Source organism: Blennius ocellaris (assembly GCF_963422515.1).
Source record: "Blennius ocellaris genome assembly, chromosome: 8".
NCBI classification, from domain to species: Eukaryota; Metazoa; Chordata; class Actinopteri; order Blenniiformes; family Blenniidae; genus Blennius; species Blennius ocellaris.
Window position 1 is genome coordinate 29197802 of NC_137657.1, and position 21991 is coordinate 29219792.

At 47.9% G+C, this 21991-nt stretch overlaps 1 protein-coding gene across 1 annotated transcript in view; it reads right to left on the bottom strand.

The window, feature by feature from the left end:
• Window positions 1–779: 779 nt before the first annotated feature.
• The window catches only part of LOC308133300 (single-minded homolog 1-A-like), a gene marked incomplete at its 5' end in the record, with an annotated part of 21744 nt that continues 532 nt past the window's right edge, over window positions 780–21991 (bottom strand). The window contains 13 exon segments of the mRNA XM_080500603.1: window positions 780–2121; window positions 2123–2624; window positions 3259–3661; window positions 4689–4845; window positions 10669–10816; window positions 12139–12245; window positions 13972–14171; window positions 14544–14629; window positions 15428–15536; window positions 15613–15677; window positions 15680–15698; window positions 17433–17476; window positions 17479–17511. Coding sequence (XP_080356729.1) covers window positions 1917–2121; window positions 2123–2624; window positions 3259–3661; window positions 4689–4845; window positions 10669–10816; window positions 12139–12245; window positions 13972–14171; window positions 14544–14629; window positions 15428–15536; window positions 15613–15677; window positions 15680–15698; window positions 17433–17476; window positions 17479–17511 — 2078 coding nt within the window. The 3' untranslated portion in view covers window positions 780–1916.

A 21991-nucleotide genomic window follows, 5' to 3' on the forward strand; every position in this document is an offset into this window, starting at 1 on the left:
AATGTATTATTGTTCAGTAACATACCGCCTGAAGCCAGAGGTTCATGTCCAGATGTTCCTGTTTGCATGTTCTTCACAAGACGGACGCAGGAATTATTCCCCGATTGGTCAACGACTTCGGACGTCGTCAGAGTCGTGGCCAGATGTTTCTGGATGTGACCTTTCTTCTCTGCGTCCCTCGTGTCCAGTGAATGTTCTCTCTTTCTGTGTGTGTCGACTGAAAACTCACAAACGAGACTCTGATCTCTGCAAGACGACTTTATTCAGTCTCCTTTTCTTCAGTCAAAAACACACTTCAGGAACGAGCAGTGAGACTGGATCTGATTGCAGCTATAAGTCAAACTCATAAACAAACATTTATTCAATAAATACAAGGTTGTTTTAATGCCTGTGAGCTCAAACGCAGTGTTTTTTTTCCTTTTTCTTTTACAAGCATATTTACAGGACACTATAAATAACTTTGAAGAAATGAAGCACGTTTCAGCCTTTGACAGACAAAACATAACAAAATCCAAACGTGTATAAATATAGGTTCATCTAAAGGCTGCGGAGGAGAAAACTTGAGTCTGGTCGTACAAACAGGATGGATCATCCAGAGTTTCTGTGTCGTTGGGGAGTCGATTAAGCTGCCTGAGCCGGCGCCCCCACTCATTGCATATGGCCGCCGGGTTCGGCCTCCCCACCCCCCCCCCCCCACGTCCTCCTCGCCTCACACCCGACACCTCCTCCCCCCCAGTGTGGCGGCGTCTTGCCTTCAACGTCCTTCAGAGGAGGAAAAAAGTAAAAGATGGCTTTGCATATTATTCGGAGGGAGATCGAAATGACGGTTTGGCCGGCAGGAGGCGAAGGCGGAGCGCCGCCTCCACGGGAACCATGTGGCTCATAGTGCAAAAGGTCACTCAGCTCAGGAGGCGGAGGGTGGAGGCCGGAGGGTGGAGGCGGAGGAACAGAGAAGAGAAATTCAAGTTCTCCTGGTTTCCCGTCGGCACCGATCAACTCTGACCACCTCAACGCAACGTCACCGGGTTCCACGACACTTCCTCCGTTTCTCACTTTGTACTGGTGCTAAAGATTCACTGAACCTGTCAAAGTGTGGATTTGTTGCTCCGGCGGCTCCAGAATAAACTAAATCACAGCTTCTTTGTCTTTTGGGTTTTGATTTCCTTCATAAAACTCGAATAATATTTGATTTGTCTGCTCAGTAATCCCTAAGTGTTCCAGGTAATAAACTAAGGATTGAAGTGAGGTCATGCAGTGACAATAGTATTGTTTTACACGAGGACCTGCGTGTAGCAGGAGTGCTGCCCCCTACAGGCCGTGGGGAATCTAACCGAACGACTCGGACACGACACGTCACGACAAATACACCTGAGCTGGGCAAAAAGAAAACATCCTGTAATAAAGTCTTCAAATAAAAGTTGTGGTGGGGAAGATGAGGAAACGAACAACGTGATCAAAGCAACGGGGCTTTTACACGCAACGCTTTTGTATTTTCGCTTGAAAACGTTGCGTAAATAGAATCTTACGTTAATTTTCCACGTTCGCGGGGTCAAATCTTCAGTGCGTCTCGTCGATTCGTCCGCTTTAAAATATTTTAGCTTCGGTAGAGCAGGTGAGAAAAAACACACTTTCAATAAAATGTTCAAAATAATGACATGAAGCTGCTTTTGACTTAAATAAGGCGAAAAGGCATTTGATCTGAAATAAGAGGAGCTTATTATTATTATTATTATTATTATTATTGTTGTTGTTGTTGTCGTCGTCAAATGAGAGAAACATGGTGATCAACAAGTTTTTCATCAAACTGCCGGAGTGATCAGAGCTGATCAGTACGATGGATTAACCAGTGACAATGGCTTCATATTGTGTGTGTGTGTGTGTGTGTGTGTGTGTGTGTGTGTGTGTGTGTGTGTGTGTTAGCTCCCGTTGGTGATAATGACCGAGGTGCCTTTGTGTGTGGGCGTCGGCTCCGGCTGCAGGCAGAAGTGGTCGTAGGGGGCGGGGCCTGCGTGGCAGCCCCGGAGGCCCTCCGGGTCACAGAGGTGCTCCAGGGCGTAGCCCGTCAGGGAGTACGCCGCGTGCTTGTCCAGGTAGGGCCGCGGGTGGGGGTGGGAGTGGGGGGGGGTAGAGGGCGGGGGCCGGGGTCGGGGACGCCGCCGCGCAGGGCGCCGGCCGGCCGAACGGGTGGTGCAGCTGCAAGGAGACGGGAGACGAGTCTGTGTGGAGGAAGTCTTTGGGCTTGTGGGGGCGCTCGGAACCCGGACTGCTGAGCCGGGACAAGGGGGCGGGGCTTAGCGCCGGGCTGATCACCTGACCCAGACCCCGACACACCACAGCCTGCAGCGGCAGGGGCCCCTGAGCGTAGTCGGAAGTGAAGCACGGCCCGGGGCCCTTGGGCAGGCCGTTGGCGGGCCCCAGCGGCGCCCCCTGGGGGCCTCTGCGGAGCTGCAGCCGGCTCTCCTCCTCTTTGATCATCTGCTGCGTGGCTCGGATCAGCGTCTCGATCTTGCTGGGCTCCTGCGGGCTGCAGCGGTACTGGTCCGCCCGGTACCGGTCCCCCGAGTCGCTGGCCGAGCCGCCGTCCGGGGAGCTGACCACGCTGTCCTCGTCCCAGTGGCCCCGCCCTGCGGGACACACGGACAAACCGCAAGGTTTACGTTTCCGTCTGAACCGATGAACCTTTTTATTGGTCGCTGGAGATGATGGACGTGTTCAAACAGTTTTTGGAGAGGCGGAGCTCAGTGTCAGCCAATGAAACGGTAAACTGTGTTGATGAAAGATGAGGACAACAAGGAGACAGATGATGAAAGGGAGGGGACCGAGGACGGAGCCCTGGGGGACACCGGGGGAGAATCTAGAAGACTGCAACAACAGGCTGCGAAATAAAACGTTTGTCAGCCACTATCCTCGATGTTACGATGGTACGATGGTACGACGGTACGATGGTACGACGGTACGATGGTATGATGGTATGACGGTATGATGGTATGGCGGTACGATGGTACGGTGGTACAATGTTATGATGGTACAATGTTACAATGTTACGATGTTACGATGGTACGACGGTATGGCGGTACGATGGTACGGTGGTACGATGTTACAATGTTACGATGGTACGATGGTACGGTGGTACGACGTTACGACGGTACGACGTACGACAGTACGACGGTATGATGGTACGATGGTACGACGGCAGTTAGCCGGCCCTCAACTCCTCCCCTGGGTTCAGGTTCAGGTTCAGACCCTGGAGTTCCTTACCGTGGGAGCCCTGCAGGGCAGCCATGTGAGGCATGACGCTCTCGTAGCCCTCGCGGTTCTCCAGGGAGCTCCTGGCCAGCGGCAGGATGGAGCGGGCGGCGCCCCACCACGCCTCCCTACCGGGCGGCGGCGCGCCCAGGAAGTACCGGCCCGCCTCGCACCGGCCCCCCCGCTCGCAGCCCTGGCCCTGGAGGTGCGGGTGTCCGTGGCCGGCGGCGGGGTGCTGGTCTTCGGCCAGGCCGTAGCACAGCGCTCGGGCGTCGGCCAGCTGCCGGTAGCCGCAGGAGGCGTCGGGGCCGTCGCCCTGCTCCAGCAGCTGGGGGGAGGCGGAGTCAGTGAGGGGGCTGCTGCCCCACGGACTGCCCTGCTCTGACTCGGAGCGCTCGGCCTGGAAGCTGGAGTACTGCGGCACAGGACAGAGGAAACACTGCTAGTGAGGAACAGCTGTCTCCTAGCACCTTTCCTAACTCCTTTAGGAAGCCTCCCAACGCCTTTCCTAACTCCTTTAGGAAGCCTCCTAACACCTTTCCTAACTCCTTTAGGAAGCCTCCTAACACCTTTCCTAACTCCTTTAGGAAGCCTCCCAGCACCTTTCCTAACTCCTTTAGGAAGCCTCCCAACGCCTTTCCTAACTCCTTTAGGAAGCCTCCTAACGCCTTTCCTAACTCCTTTAGGAAGCCTCCTAGCACCTTTCCTAACTCCTTTAGGAAGCCTCCCAACGCCTTTCCTAACTCCTTTAGGAAGCCTCCTAGCACCTTTCCTAACTCCTTTAGGAAGCCTCCTAACGCCTTTCCTAACTCCTCTAGGAAGCCTCCTAGCACCTTTCCTAACTCCTTTAGGAAGCCTCCTAATGCCTTTCCTAACTCCTTTAGGAAGCCTCCTAGCACCTTTCCTAACTCCTTTAGGAAGCCTCCCAACGCCTTTCCTAACTCCTTTAGGAAGCCTCCTAACACCTTTCCTAACTCCTTTAGGAAGCCTCCTAACACCTTTCCTAACTCCTTTAGGAAGCCTCCCAGCACCTTTCCTAACTCCTTTAGGAAGCCTCCCAACGCCTTTCCTAACTCCTTTAGGAAGCCTCCTAGCACCTTTCCTAACTCCTTTAGGAAGCCTCCCAACGCCTTTCCTAACTCCTTTAGGAAGCCTCCTAGCACCTTTCCTAACTCCTTTAGGAAGCCTCCTAACGCCTTTCCTAACTCCTCTAGGAAGCCTCCTAGCACCTTTCCTAACTCCTTTAGGAAGCCTCCTAACACCTTCCCTTCACCCCGTGATGTCATCCAGGGGGTTCAGGCAGCGTCAGTGGACCAGGAGGAAAGAGACTCTTCAGACCCCCCACGGCTTCATGGAGTCAACAGACGCAAAGAAAAACGTCTTTCTTGGGGGAAAAGAAACTTCTTTGACCTCGAAGTGATGAAGAAGCAGAAGCTCCTTACCTGTGTGTAGGGCGACAGTCTGGCCTTGCTCTTGGGCCGGGACATCCGGCTCTTGGGGGTCTTGCAGTTGTCGGTGAGGCTGCCGGTGCCGTAGGGGAAGGAGGTCTTGGACGTGGCCTGGTCCAGGGAGAGCTGGAGGCCTTTGTATTCCGTCTCGCTGCAGGAGGACGAGAGCGTCAGCGTGGAACGTTTCCCGGTGGAACGTTTCACGGCGGAACGTTTCACGGCGGAACGTTTCACGGCGGAACGTTTCACGGTGGAACGTTTCACGGACGAAAGCGTCAGCGTTGGAACGTTTCACGGCGGAACGTTTCACGGCGGAACGTTTCACGGCGGAACGTTTCACGGACGAAAGCGTCAGCGTTGGAACATTTCACGGCGGAACGTTTCACGGCGGAATGTTTCACGGCGGAACGTTTCACGGCGGAATGTTTCACGGCGGAATGTTTCACGGTGGAACGTTTCACGGCGGAACGTTTCACGGCGGAACGTTTCACGGCGGAACGTTTCACGGTGGAACGTTTCACGGTGGAACGTTTCACGGCGGAACGTTTCACGGTGGAACGTTTCACGGTGGAACGTTTCACGGCGGAACGTTTCACGGACGAAAGCGTCAGCGTTGGAACATTTCACGGCGGAACGTTTCACGGCGGAATGTTTCACGGCGGAATGTTTCACGGCGGAACGTTTCACGGTGGAACGTTTCACGGCGGAACGTTTCACGGACGAAAGCGTCAGCGTTGGAACGTTTCACAGCGGAACGTTTCACGGCGGAACGTTTCACGGTGGAATGTGTCACGGTGGAACGTTTCACGGCGGAACGTTTCACGGTGGAACGTTTCACGGTGGAACGTTTCACGGCGGAACGTTTCACGGACGAAAGCGTCAGCGTTGGAACATTTCACGGCGGAACGTTTCACGGCGGAATGTTTCACGGCGGAATGTTTCACGGCGGAACGTTTCACGGTGGAACGTTTCACGGCGGAACGTTTCACGGACGAAAGCGTCAGCGTTGGAACGTTTCACAGCGGAACGTTTCACGGCGGAACGTTTCACGGTGGAATGTGTCACGGTGGAACGTTTCACGGCGGAACGTTTCACGGACGAAAGCGTCAGCGTTGGAACGTTTCACAGCGGAACGTTTCACAGCGGAACGTTTCACGGTGGAACGTTTCACGGTGGAACGTGTCACGGTGGAATGTTTCACGGTGGAACGTGTCACGGTGGAACGTTTCACGGCGGAACGTGTCACGGTGGAACGTTTCACGGTGGAACGTGTCACGGTGGAACGTTTCACGGTGGAACGTTTCACGGAGGCGACGCCAGCGACTCTCAGGAACAGATCCTGTGTTCGGCGAGTTGTTTATTCACCAACACAAACATCCTGCTGGTTCGGTTTGTCTGTCGGTGCAACAAAACCTTTGAACATGTGTTGAGCAATTAGAGCCTCGTCATGGTGGCGGGAGCAGCAGCACATGGTGGGGGGGGGGCTGGGGGGGCTGGGGGGGGGGGGGGGGGGCTGTTGGGATGCTTGTCTCACCAGAAGGATTGCAGCGAGGCCTTGGACAAACACTCGACTGAGGAAAAGCTGTCCAATCAAACACAGCAGGAGATTAAAGGCTGTGTCTGGCTCAGTGCGGCCGGCAGGAGAGGCCCGGACGTCTCGCTGCTGGGAAATGGGAATTGATTTCTCGCTAAAGTGTTCTCGCCGCCGCCGACGAATCGGGTTTGAGACAACGGGAAAGCTGGACAGGGTTTACTCGGGACAAATAGAGCTGCAGCCTCGCCGTACGGCTCAATCTCTCGCCACACAAACATCCAGTCAGACATGCGGGCCGACGCGTTCCGCGGGATTTGCATCAGTTACGAGGAAACGGGAGAATATCTGCGGCGTTAAGCGCCGCCGCTCCGGCCCGGCTGTCGGAAGTCCAAATATTAGCTCTTCCTTAATCGCCAGCATGTTTTCCTCAGGAAATGATCTCTCCGCGTCCGGCCGACAAACAAAAGCTGCATTTTGTTTCCACTTTGTTGGAATAATAGCATCAACTTAAAACGCCATCATGGACAAACGACACTTTCTTCTATTGTTCGTGTTCACGAAATGTTCCGTTCTGACAAACTGCTGCTGATCAGACGCTGGAAGTGTTTCGCTGAAGGACGACGTCCACTGGGATCATTGATGCAGGACATTTACACTGAAAACGTTTTATTGGTAAAATGAACATCTCAAGGCTCGTTTCTGCTGAATGAGAAGGAAACGTCTGAACCATTTATTACAACGTGACTGAATGAAGAATAAATCAGCTGTTGTGTTGTAATTCTAGGAGTTTAGATGTTGCATGTGCTTGACAACAGTTGTAACTCAACTCATCTTTAGTAAATCGGAGCTTTTGGCCTCAGATCTTTTATAGCTGCATTGTTTACTGAGGGTATTTTTTGTGAAGCATTAAAAAGCAGGGAAATGTCAGGATGTGAATGAAGACCAGCAGCTGCTCACTACAAATAGGATCAGGCTGAAAGAAAATTAGATTCATTTACTGGCTTTTTATTTCAATATGAAGAAATGATGCTGAGAAAGCAGAACAGAAACCAGAAGCAGTATTTGGTTCAGTTCAGGACATTCAGACCCGTTTGACAACGTCTTCTAGCCGTTGTTGTGTTGTTTTAATCTTCTTCTTCTATTCAGGGCTCGTTGAGTCACCGTGATGAGAAAAGACCAGAAACAACTGGCAGCTTCAATTCAATTCTATTCAACTTTATTCATACAGCACCAAATACAAGGCGGTGATTTCCAGGTGCTTTTCAACAGAAACTCTTCGGAGGCTGCAGACCCAGAGAGGAACTGAGGCCACGAGAAACTGACAATTAGGTAGAAATGAACGGGATTAAATTCTAGTTAGTGTGTCTGTGTTGATTTATTGGAGTGGATCATTGAATCTCTTCCAAACGGCCTGATAGAAGAGTCCTGGATTAAACTTTGTGCTGGTTCCAGGTTCATTGAACTTTAAGCTATGAAAACACACAATATATGAAAGTGTTTAGATATATTTTGCAGAAGTTCAAAAACCTTCTGAAAACATGAAATGAGTTCATTTGCATTAATTTGAGAAGAAATGCCAGCCTCTCGACTGCATAGGGCCACAAATACAATCACGTTTAATGTGCAGCACAAAAGAAAATTGCTTATTTAGATTGAAGATAAATAAAGTTAATGTTCTCTCATGTTGATGCAGAATTTGATTATTATTATTATTATTATTATTATTATTATTATATCTGTGAAACCAGCACAGCTCGGCCGCACCGAGCAGCCGGGGGCCCAGAGAGCCGGGGGCCCAGAGAGCCGGGGGCCCAGGGAGCCGGGGGCCCAGGCAACCGGGGGCCCAGGGAGCCGGGGGCCCAGGGAGCCGGGGGCCCAGGGAGCCGGGGGCCCGGCGGCAGCAGAGCTTATCAGACCTGAGCACACAGCAGGAGGTCACCTGCAGGTGAAGAACCTCCGTCACCTGTCTGATCCACTGAGCTGATAACAGGAACTCTTCACCGTCTGCAGCCTGTCTCACCCTGTTTCCTGCAGCCTGTCTCACCCTGTTTCCTGCAGCCTGTCTCACCCTGTTTCCTGCAGCCTGTCTCACCCTGTCTCACCCTGTTTCACCCTGTTACCTGCAGCCTGTCTCACCCTGTTACCTGCAGTCTGTCTAAATAGAATCTCAGACTTCCATCAGTCAGTCGGCTTTAAATAAAGTCCACCAGGAGACGGAGCACTGCAGGTAACACACACACACACACACACACACACACACACACACACACACACACACACACACACACACACACACACACACACACACACACACACACACACACACACACACACACACACACACACACTCACACTGCAGGTAACACACACACACACACACACACACTCAGGTAACACACACACTGCAGGTAACACACACACACACACACACTCAGGTAACACACTGCAGGTAACACACTCACACACACACACACACACACATACACACACACACACTCAGGTAACACACACACTGCAGGTAACACACACACACACACACACACACACACACACACACTCAGGTAACACACACACTGCAGGTAACACACACACACACACACACACTCAGGTAACACACACACTGCAGGTAACACACACACACACACACACACACACACACACACACTCAGGTAACACACACACTGCAGGTAACACACACACACACACACTCAGGTAACACACACACACACACCCACACACTCAGGTAACACACACACTGCAGGTAACACACACACACACACACACACACACTCAGGTAACACACACACTGCAGGTAACACACACACACACACACACACACACACACTCAGGTAACACACACACTGCAGGTAACACACACACACACACACACACTCAGGTAACACACACACTGCAGGTAACACACACACACACACACACACACACTCAGGTAACACACACACACACACCCACACACCCACACACTCAGGTAACACACACACACACACTCAGGTAACACACACACACACACACCCACACCCACACACACACACTGGGGCTCAGGAACAAAGGCTGGGTCCTGATAAAGGAAGATGAAAGAGACAGATAAGACGGGAATGTCTCCGTCCACCAGACTGTCCTCTGCTCTCTGGTCTGGAACTCCGACAGAAACAATAATGGTGGACAAACTTTAGTAATATCGGCCGGTCGGACGCTTTAACAAACACGTGTGTCGTTCCAATTAACCTCTAGTTAATTAACCTCTAGTTAATTAACCTCTAGTTAATATACCTCTAGTTAATTAACCTCTAGTTAATATACCTCTAGTTAATTAACCTCTAGTTAATGACTTCAGTAGTCAATCTGCAGAGCCAAAACTCATTATCTTCTCGAAGCAGAGCGACGGAGCAGCAGGGATGTGAGACGACCTCCGTCACTTCACAACAAACACCTGCGGATGTCCTCGTCCACAAACACCTGAGGACGTCCTCGTCCACAAACACCTGAGGACGTCCTCGTCCACAAACACCTGCGGACGTCCTCGTCCACAAACACCCAGCGAGACCCTGAAGACCGGAGAGAGAAACATTGGGTTCCAGCCAACCAACCAACCAACCAGCCAGCCAACCATCCAACCAACCAGCCAACCAACCAACCAACCAACCAGCCAACCAACCAACCAACCAACCAACCAGCCAGCCAGCCAACCAACCAACCAGCCAACCAACCAACCAACCAACCAACCAACCAACCAGCCAACCAACCAACCAGCCAACCAACCAACCAACCAGCCAACCAACCAACCAACCATCCAGCCAACCAACCAACCAGCCAACCAACCAGCCAACCAACCAACCAGCCAACCAACCAGCCAACCAACCAACCAACCAACCAGCCAACCAACCAACCAGCCAACCAACCAACCAACCAGCCAACCAACCAACCAACCAACCAGCCAACCAACCAACCAACCAACCAGCCAACCAACCAACCAACCAACCAAAAAACCAGCCAACCAACCAACCAACCAACCAACCAACCAGCCAACCAACCAACCAACCAACCAACCAACCAGCCAACCAACCAACCAACCAACCAACCAGCCAACCAACCAACCAGCCAACCAACCAACCAACCAACCAACCAGCCAACCAGCCAACCAACCAACCAGCCAACTAAGCGACTGACTGATGAGTTGTGGTCTTTAATTTAAAAGTTAACGATGTTTTGAAGGTAATAAAACAATTTATCTGTTGAAAAGCCACAGAAACGTCTCGTTTGGTGTTAAAGATTAACGACTTGTGGACGAGGATCATCTTTATCCTGCTGATTTGATTCTGTTGCAGAGATTCTCTGAAAAGCGACTTGAGTTGGTGTCGCGGACGAGGCGACCCCAGCAGACGTCCCCTCGTCTCCCGGACAGACGAACACCAGCCGACTCACGTGAGGACGTAGTTGACGCTGACGATGCAGTGAGGCCGAGACGAGCGGCTGTTGTGTACGATGGTGGCGTAGCTCTGAACCCAGACCCAGCCGCCATGTTTGGCCAGGAAGCGGTAGTACTTGGTGGTGACCTGTCCCTTCACCAGCACTGCAGGAGGACAGGGGGACAAAACAAGACGTCACTGACAGGAGTCCAACAGACTGACAGCAACAATATCACGACCCTGTGAAGACCACTGACAGAGATCTGCATTAAAGTATGACCATCGTACAGAACTCTGGAGCTTCATGTGGCTCTACAGCGGCTCTGGAGAGGCTCCGTGAAGCTTCCGGGAAATTACATGGAAATCAACATTTTTATTTTGTTGACAAAAGCTTAAAACAGTAAAAGGCCTAAACCTGACACACCCACAACAACAAGAAGGACCTCAGACTGTTTAAAAACGCTAAAGAAGCCAAAATACAAAGAGTCACAGTGGAGAAAGTGGAGAAAACTCAAATAAATAAACAAGAATAGCTGGTGAAACGGATAAAATACAAAAATGTTGAATGGCTGCATGTCGGAACAATCTGCATGCATTTGGCTGAACTTACATTCGTGCATTTTAACTCCTCAAACTGTCAAATATAAATGTTCTAAATCATTTTTTGCATTTTCACTTCAGAAAGGTTCCGTGTTTCCATGGTAACGTTCTGAAAACTGTGTCCGTTTCCATGGGAAAAGTAGAAACGCTGTTCATGGGGGGCCACTAGTGGGTGCTGTTGTGTGTTTTTCTAATGAAGTCTCTGACACACACACACACACACACACACACACACACACACACACACACACACACACACACACACACACACACACACACACACACACACACACACACACACACACACACACACACACACACACACACACACACGCGCAGTACCACTGGGAGAACACGGACTTTCTAGTGGACAGACCACATTGGATTGTTTTTACGGTGACTGTCAAAATAAAAGTCCAGGAGAACCTGGACTGGGAGTCGCGACGCCTCGGAGGAAACGCAGTTCGGGTTGTCTCTACTGAGCATGTGCAGAGGAACTAGTTACTCCAGCGGCGGAGCAGTGTTTCAGCTGTCGACACGGAAAAGTTCCATCTTGGAGCCGTTTCAAAAAGTTGCATGTTCATTGGCCAGGAGCACGGTCGTCACACTCGTTTTACGTTTTCACCTGAGCTTGTTGTTGTGTGAGCAGAGCCTCAGGTCACATGACCATTGTGAGACTCATTTAGGTCACATGACCATTGTGAGACTCATTTAGGTCACATGACCATTTACGAGCTTTTTTAACAATAACGTGGTAACGCAGTGGCTGAGGTGACGAGACACTTGTGTACACGAGTGACATTAGCAGAACGTGATATTGTCATGGAACATAATGTGATGACATCACAAGTTGTGTAACTTTTAGGAGAAAACCAAACCAACTCACATAAGTGATGAGCGCAGCGCAGATGGAAGGAGTCACAGCTGTGGACGTGATGGTAGAGAGTCTTCTCTATCAGGTCCTGAGGCTCGTAGCCGGTCAGCTCTGCCACCCTGAGCAACACACACACATACACACACACACACACACACACACACACACACACACACACACACACACACACACACACACACACACACACACACACACACACACACACACACACACACACACACACACACACACACACACACACACACACACACACACACACACACACACACACACACACACAGAAAGGACACTAAGGCCATCACGTTCCCAACAGCAGGTGGTATAGGTATAGGACAGGAGAGGACAATAGAGGATGATATAGGATGGTAGAGGACAGTAGAAGACAATAGAAGACGGTAGAGGACAGTAGAGGATGATATAGGATGGTAGAGGACAGTAGAAGACAATAGAGGACGGTAGAAGACGATGGAGGATGATAGAGGACGGTATAGGACGGTAGAAGACGATAGAGGACAGTAGAAGACGATAGAGGACGGTATAAGACGATAGAGGACGGTATAGGACGGTAGAAGACGATAGAGGACAGTAGAAGACGAGAGAGGACGGTATAAGACGATAGAGGACGGGAGAAGACGATGGAGGACGATAGAGGACGGTATAGGACGTAGAAGACGATAGAGGACAGTAGAAGACGATAGAGGACGGTAGAAGACGATGGAGGATGATAGAGGACGGTATAGGACGGTAGAAGACGATAGAGGACAGTAGAAGACAATAGAGGACGGTAGAAGACGATGGAGGATGATAGAGGACGGTATAGGACGGTAGAAGACGATAGAGGACAGTAGAAGACGATAGAGGACGGTATAAGACGATAGAGGACGGTATAGGACGGTAGAAGACAATAGAGGACAGTAGAAGACGAGAGAGGACGGTATAAGACGATAGAGGACGGTAGAAGACGATGGAGGATGATAGAGGATGGTATAGGACGGTAGAAGACGATAGAGGACAGTAGAAGACGATAGAGGACGGTATAGGACGGTAGAAGACGATAGAGGACAGTAGAAGACGAGAGAGGACGGTATAAGACGATAGAGGACGGTAGAAGACGATGGAGGACGATAGAGGACGGTATAGGACGGTAGAAGACAATAGAGGACAGTAGAAGACAACAGAGTACGGTAGAAGACGATAGAAAACGATGGAGGATGATAGAGGACAGTAGAGGACAGTAGAAGACGATAGAGGTCAGTAGAAGACGATAGAGGTCAGTAGAAGACAGTAGAGGACGATAGAGGTCAGTAGAAGACAGTAGAGGACGATAGAGGTCAGTAGAGGACAGTAGAGGACGATAGAGGTCAGTAGAGGACAGTAGAAGACGATAGAGGACGGTAGAAGACGATGGAGGATGATAGAGGACAGTAGAAGACAGTAGAGGACAGTAGAGGACGATAGAGGATGATAGAGGACAGTAGAGGACGATAGAGGTCAGTAGAGGACGATAGAGGTCAGTAGAGGACAGTAGAAGACGATAGAGGACGGTAGAAGACGATGGAGGATGATAGAGGACAGTAGAAGACAGTAGAGGACAGTAGAAGACAGTAGAAGACAGTAGAGGACAGTAGAGGACAGTAGAGGACAGTAGAAGACAGTAGAAGACAGTAGAGGACAGTAGAAGACAGTAGAGGACAGTAGAGGACAGTAGAAGACAGTAGAGGACCATAGAGGACAGTAGAGGTCCGTAGAGGACGATAGAAGACAGTAGAGGCCCGTAGAGGACGATAGAGGTCAGTAGAGGACCGTAGAGGACAGTAGACCCACCGGGAGTCGAGGAAGATGAGCTTCATGTCCAGACTGGCCCTGAACATGAACATGTTGCTGTACAGTTTGATCTCGGTGACGGCGCTGGGCGGCAGCGAGTGTCCCACCGCCACCAGACCCACGTTCTGGTAGCAGCCGTCGAACGGGGACATGTCCAGGCTGTACTGACGGATCTTCAGGTAGCCGCTGCAGTGAATCACCTGGACCAGGAGGACGTGGACGCACAGGGGACGTCTACTTTAATCAGCTTTATTGACCAATCGGCACCAAACTGGACCGACGGAAGCAGCGGAGACACGCTGCTGTCGGTCCTCCTACAACCAATCTGTTCCAGGACGATCGCTCAACTTTTATTTGCAAAAACAATTGTAAGTCCACAGAGTCGAGGACAAACTTGTCTTCAAATACAAACACATTTTCTTGGAGAAATGTTTGGAGAATTTTCCCAAAACTCCACGTATCGTTCGGCACAGACACAGTTAAAACAGGTTTTAGCTCAACTATTATGTTATTTGTTTGGATCAAATCTCAAACCCCCCCCCCCCCCCCGCAGTCGATCAGGCCACACCCACCTTGTATCCTCCACAGGTGAGGCCAGCGTTTCTTTTCGCGAGGACACATTTCATCCTCAGGAAGAAGGAGCGCTCCATCTCGTACTCTGCAGAGAAATGAAAGCCTGCTAAGAATCCTGTCACTTCCTGTCAGTCACTTCCTGTCAGTCACTTCCTGTCACTTCCTGTCAGTCACTTCCTGTCACTTCCTGTCACCTCCTGTCACTTTCTGTCAGTCACTTCCTGTCACTTCCTGTCACTTCCTGTCAGTCACTTCCTGTCACCTCCTGTCAGTCACTTCCTGTCACTTCCTGTCAGTCACTTCCTGTCACATCCTGTCAGTCACTTCCTGTCACTTCCTGCCACCTCCTGTCACTTTCTGTCAGTCACTTCCTGTCACTTCCTGTCACTTTGTCAGTCACTTCCTGTCACCTCCTGTCAGTCACCTCCTGTCACTTCCTGTCAGTCACCTCCTGTCACTTCCTGTCAGTCACTTCCTGTCAGTCACTTCCTGTCAGTCACTTCCTGTCACTTCCTGTCAGTCACTTCCTGTCACTTCCTGTCAGTCACTTCCTGTCACCTCCTGTCACTTCCTGTCAGTCACTTACTGTCACTTCCTGTCACTTCCTGTCAGTCACTTACTGTCACTTCCTGTCACTTTCTGTCATTTCCTGTCAGTCACTTTCTGTCACTTCCTGTCACTTCCTGTCAGTCACTTCCTGTCACTTCCTGTCAGTCACTTACTGTCACTTACTGTCACTTCCTGTCACTTCCTGTCAGTCACTTCCTGTCACTTCCTGTCAGTCACTTCCTGTCACCTACTGTCACCTCCTGTCACTTCCTGTCCCTTCCTGTCCCTTCCTGTCCCCTCCTGCTGACGGTCTGCAGGACGTGGTGTCCCTCACCTTGGACGAAGTGTGAGTGGTAAGGCTGGTGTGCCGTGAGGACGGCCGTCATCTCGTCGTGGTCTGCTGGATGGACGTACTCGTAGATGCTGTTCCCCGTCAACTCTACCTGTTGGAAAAGGACAACGTGCTCAGATCTGCGCCGCCGGGCGGCGAGGAGGCGACCCTGGACTGAGCGGACCAACCTGAGACAGGCCCAAGTGGACGGACGCCGTTTCTGAGATGTACATGATTTTACCGTCTGGGGCACGAAGATGAAGCCGTCCAACGTCTGAAAGACACAAACAACGTTTGCGTTAGATGAAGCTAGCAGCTCTGCTGTTAGCTTCTGACGTGAGTCAGCGACACAGAACGGAAAGTCTCCTGGACTCAAGGCAGAGAATCTAAAGTGTCTCGATGTCCTATGAGTCCCTCACGAAGACAAACTTGTCTCCAAAGATAGATGTTCCTTACAGACGTCCCCTGAACTCCTCCATTTAACTCTGTCGGTAGTGGGACACACACGACCCACAATCTGTCTGTCTCTGTCCTCTGTCCTCTGTCTCCAAACCCAACCAGAACACCAGAATGGTTCTATAGAACATCTCCCCCTCTGACTCTGGTTCTCCTGACGTTCTTCTTTCCTCCTGCTTTCTCTGGAAACACTTTGTATAGAAACAACATGGAATCAAATGATTCATCAAAATTATCTGTCAGATCTCTGAAGAACAAGTTGGAAAACAGCTTGAGAAGAGAGGAAGAAGAGGAGATGAAGAGGAAGAGAGGAAGAAGAGGAGATGAAGAGGAAGAGAGGAAGAAGAGGAGATGAAGAGGAAGAGAGGAAGAAGAGGAGATGAAGAGGAAGAGAGGAAGACTCATTGACATCTGGTCCTCTTCCTCCTCCTCTTCCTCCTCCTCCTCCTCCTCCTCTCCTCCTCCTCCTCCTCCTCCTCCTCCTTCCTCCTCCTCCTCCTCCTCCTCCTCCTCCTCCTCCTCCTCCTCCTCCTCCTCCTCCTCCTCCTCCTCCTCCTCCTCCTCTCCTCTGAGTAGCACCGGCTGCCATTCGGCCATTTGTTAAACCGCTGGTGCCGCATTATCACCGTGACACCGTGTAGCCTGACTGACCTGGGGGGGGGGGGGGGGGGGGGGGGCTGGTGTGTGTGTGTGTGTGTGTGTGTGGGGGGGGGGGGGGGGGGGGGGCTGGTGTGTGTGTGTGTGTGTGTGGGGGGGGGCAAGACAGACGGACGGTCTGTGTGCGTGACCATGAATGTGTTCAGCTCATTTCATTCCTCCTGCACAAGAATGAAGCAGCAGGATGGAAGCAGATGGAAGCAGAGACACAGTCCAGCAACAACAACAACAACAACAACAACAACAACAACAACAACTACTACAGTCATAGTCATAATAATGATGCGTCATTAATATCCCTTTCAGATTGGGCCTTTTTGCCAGAGCACATTTTACCTCTTCTATTCTATTCTATTCTATACATCCCTTTCTCTGAGTTCGTTTTAATTCATTTATTCTCTTTTAAGCTTTGGTTTAATGTTTTTCCTCGTGAGAGATGTTTTATTTTTTATGTGAAATAACAATCTGGAATAAATGTGAAGTAAAACCACAAAGTCGCCACTAAAACACTGATTCTTAATTCCTGGGTGTAATAAATATGAAATGACATAAATATGAAATGACATAATCTGCTTCATGTTTATTTGTTCAAAACCTGGACGTTGTAAACATTGAATTTAATGGGACTTTCTTCGTCTGAGGAATTCTCTGCTGGGATTATTAATTCTATTCAGTCAAACGTGACGGAAACGTCGCCGCTGACTTGACTGGAGGACTTTTGAGAAGCTCTCAGGAGCTCGGACAGTTTGTCCTGCCGGCCGGTCCCGATGCTGGACGTGAGGCCGGAGGGACTGAAGCTCAACACTTCCACAAACTCCACCGGGGTTTTCAAAACATCCGAGCTGCAGGGAAACTCGTTTTCCTCCTTTCAGGGACCGAAGTGAGAAAAGTTCACCTGCAGGAGGTGGGAGCCCAGTTCCTGACTGACCCCGTCCAGGGGGTCCGGCTCACATGACCCCACGACTCCCCGAGGCCTGCACACACACACACACACACACACACACACACACACACACACACACACACACACACACACACACACACACATCAGAGATGATGGAGGGAGAAATGTTTATCAACATGATTCTATCATTTGAGGGAAAATCCACATTATGAGAGAGAGAAGTATTTTCTTGATTGTCATTCAAAGGTAAATACTGATCCACTAAAACATTTAAGATAAGATAAGATACGATAACGATATTATAAAATAAGATAAGATAAGATAAGATATTATAAAATAGCTAGCGGCTCCATATTGCACTCAATACATGCAAATATATAAAAGAATGCTAAATTAAAAATATGCTGGCTATTTAAAGAGAAAACTATGACAATACGAATTTATATTGTTTTAGAATCACACATGGAGGAAATGATCGATCAGCAGGAAATCAGATTAAAATTGCACTTCAACTCAATAAACGTCATTGATCCAGAAAGAGAAACATGAAAATCCTCCAACAAGTCTTGACGATCTGCTGAACTATTGTCTCAGAGTGAATAATTCAGTAGTGAATGAGGCGTCCGGGCTGCAGAAGCTCCGGGAGCCGCTCGACCAGCACCGCCGCTCCGCGGGACAACAACCCCAAACACGCTGCGCGTTTCTATTACTTCTGGATCACTGCGACTGTGACGTGGTGAGAAAACACGTCCACACACTAGAACCTCCGTCCGCCTCCTCGCGACCAGGAACACGACGTCCGCCGCAATTTAACCCGCAACAAACAACAAACAGATAAATAAACAAACACGAGGCCGTGGAGGGTTTTCATTCGGCAGGAGAGAAATACACACAGAGATGAAGAGCCGGCATTTTATCATAATAATAACAATAACAATAATAATAATAATAATAATAATAATAATTATTATTATTATTCATTTTTCACATTTTGTTCTTGCTGTGCTGACGCGGATGAAAAGCAGCACTGGCCTTATTAATGATCATTTATCAACAAAGTTAAATACAAATTCTTGTCAATCTATGAATAAATAGTAACAGTTAATATCAAATAATTTACTTTACATTTAACTCTTTAAATGCCTTATTTGGATTTTTGTAAATTAAAATGAGATTATATTTCAATATGCTTAGTAAAAATCTGATTCTTGATGTAATATTCCAGACTGTAATAGGTTAAGGATTTTGATCACGTTAATAAATATGGGGGAGTGACGTCACGGGGTAGAAAACTGTAAAAACAGAAAGACTGATTTCAAAAGGGTTTAGTGAGATATGATATCCCGTTATTATATGTTTATATATAATGATTATAACACGGAGAGAAAAGCATAAGTATACATTATAAATCTATATCAAAATATAATAATAATAATAATAATAATAATAATAATAATAATAATAATAATAATAATGATAATAATAATAATAATAATAATAATGCACGTTCAAATTAAGACTCATCAAATACCCCAGAATATATTTTAAAAGATATAATTTACTATTTAAAGCCTCGTGGAATCTTTTGTATTATTTATTGTAACAATTAACGACAACGTTTTTGGCGTCAGGCTGGAATCACGTGATCACCTCGCGCAGGAAAAACCAACAATCGCTTTCGTCTCTAATAATCTGATTATTTCCCGGAGAGTCGGTGAAGAAACAGTTTAATCTAGCAAAAACAAGAACATCTATATTTTTATTTTAAATCCATTTCTGGTCTCGCGTGTTTAAAATACGTTATAATACAGATTTAAAATAATATTAAACGAATGAAAGGTGATTAAAAACTAAACGAAGACTGAAATCTCTGGGACTATAATACTATTTAAAATACAAAAGTAATAATAAAATATATTTATATTCATGTTTAGAAATGTGCGAATTCTGCGGGAGAATTAATTTGAAGACCATTATTTAAAATACTCCCAGAGCGCAGAGTAACGCGGTTAGAATGTACTTGACTCTTTATTGGAACGAATTTATATTTCTGACTGAGTTGGAGCGCAGCGGTGCAGAAACGTTTCAAACAGAGAAACGCGGTGAACAAATGAACCGTTATAAGATAAATATATATATATATATATATATAACAAAATCGAACGGGGAGTTTTCGTATAATGGTTAATATATATATATATATATATATATATATATATATATATGGAGCTCTCCACATGATGTGTTTAAAATGTAATGTTTTCTGTGAGATTTTAATGATTGTATATCTAAATGAATTGAATAAAAATGAATTGAATAAAAAACAGAAATCAAGAGTTGAGGGCAGAGCCCAGAGTCCATCCAGACAGTGTAACTCAACCCTGGCTGGACATCACGGCAGAGGTCAGAGGTCACGGAGCCTCTCTGGGCCTCCTAAGGCCATAATAAGAGCGACCCTCCAGTCAGCCAGAAGAAAAACACTACAAGCCTCCTAAAAATAAAAAGGACACTTTAGCTCCTTCCTCCTCTTGAGGAGTGAGGAGCCCCCCCCCACCCCCCCCCCTCCACCCCCCAGTGGAGAATCACTGATCTCAGCTCAGCCTCAGTGTTGCTAAAATAGTATATATTTTTTTATCTATATTTTCCAGATATTTTTACGATTTGTTCTGACTGCAGCGATGAGTTATAAAAAGTTATCAAAAGTCTCAAGAGAAGAAATGACGGTGGGAAAAGGCTTCCCCCGGACCCCCCCGGCCTTCCGTAGCTAGCACTGAGGAAGGGTCTCAGGAGGCGGAGCTACAACGCAGCCGTCTGCTGATTGGTCAGTGACCATCGTCACTCTGACTTTCCCTCCATATTAAGACATTTCATCATAGATGTTGTTGTTTACATCCTCCGCTTTGCTCACTGGTTGTTTTGTTAACCGCGTTTATTGAAATGTCGGCGCTCCACTGCCCCCTGGCGGCCAGGCGCGGTGCAGACGCTCCTGTCAGTAGGGGGGGGGGGGGGGGGGGGGGGGGGAGGGGGGGGGGTTTGTTCCACCTTCTCTCGCGCTTCGAGCTTCTCCATATGTGGAGGATCAGACTCTAATGTCCAAAGCTCTGCAGCAGGCACGTAGAGACACACACACACACACACCACACACACACACACACCACACACACACACACACACACACACACACACACACACACACACACACACACACACACACACAATCGCTCTCAATGTAATTTTTTTTTTATATATAAAATGACAGCAAACAACGTCTCCTCGGAGGATTTGGATTAAATCCTCAGTTTGTTTCAGACCACGTGATTCAGTTTCGTCACAAACTTCACTGTTTCAGTTAAAAATACTAAATTCTCTCTGAATCCTCGCGGTTTTGAAATGTAGTTTCCGTAGCGGCGGGTTATTTTAACATGTAATAATTTATTATAAACACACGATGAATCTGCCACGTGGAAAATGTCAGTTATAATAAGAATAAATATTAAGGAGTAAGTCAATTAGAAATTCCGTTTTTAGAACGACAAAGCATTTTTGATTGTCTAACCTCATTTTCTCTTTCGTTTACTGCGTTGACACGTTCACTTTTTTAACTCTACCTGCTTTAAAAACATGAAATATAAAACGAAACTAATTAATTTTACATTAATTAACTAAATAATTTGTTTCGCCTCGAGAATTCAACGCATTAACATATATATCCACACTTGTTTCTATATTGTTTGGGAGAATAAATCACGTTCAAATACGATACGATCTCGGTTTTTATAAACAACTGATGTTTAATTTTGATCAGAGGCTCAAAGGTTAAACGACGCGTTGTGAAAACAGTAGAATTAGTGTCGATGGCAACAAATGTACTAAATAAAACACATATAATTCAACAAATGTACTAAATAAAAACACATATAATTCAACATTTGTTGAATTATATTCATAATAAAGAAAAGCTCGACGCTCATTTTTTTCAGAAGAGAAATACGAAAACATGAACAACTTGTTTAAAATTGAAAGCATAAAATTAAAGCATGCTTATATATATATATTTTCCCCCTCTGAGATTGATAAAGTATTTTCTATTTTAGTCTATTAAAAACGTCCCATGACAAAGTTTGATGATTTCCAAAGGGTTGCAGTAATATAGCAGTTATTGATTCAATGACTACTGAAGAAGTTGAACAGATCGACATGAACTTTATAATTATTAACGTCCACATTCTAGATTTCTAAACAGGATTTACTCACTTTGTTGGTACTTTTGTAATTATTTCAATTAATTTGCTCAGAATAATTCCAGAAGTGAGAATTGTGACATTATTCTCAAGAACAAAGTGAGAAGAATTGATGAAATGTAGATTGTACAATATTTTGAAGGCGTCTCGTCTCCTCTCCTCTCCTCCTCTCCTCTCCTCCTCTCCTCTCCTCCTCCTACCTTCGGGGGAACACGACCCTCATCTTCAGGTAGCTGGTGGTCAGTCTGATGATGGAGGCTTTTGTCCAGCTGGACGTGATGGCGGAGGGAAGCGGCAGCAGTTTGGCCA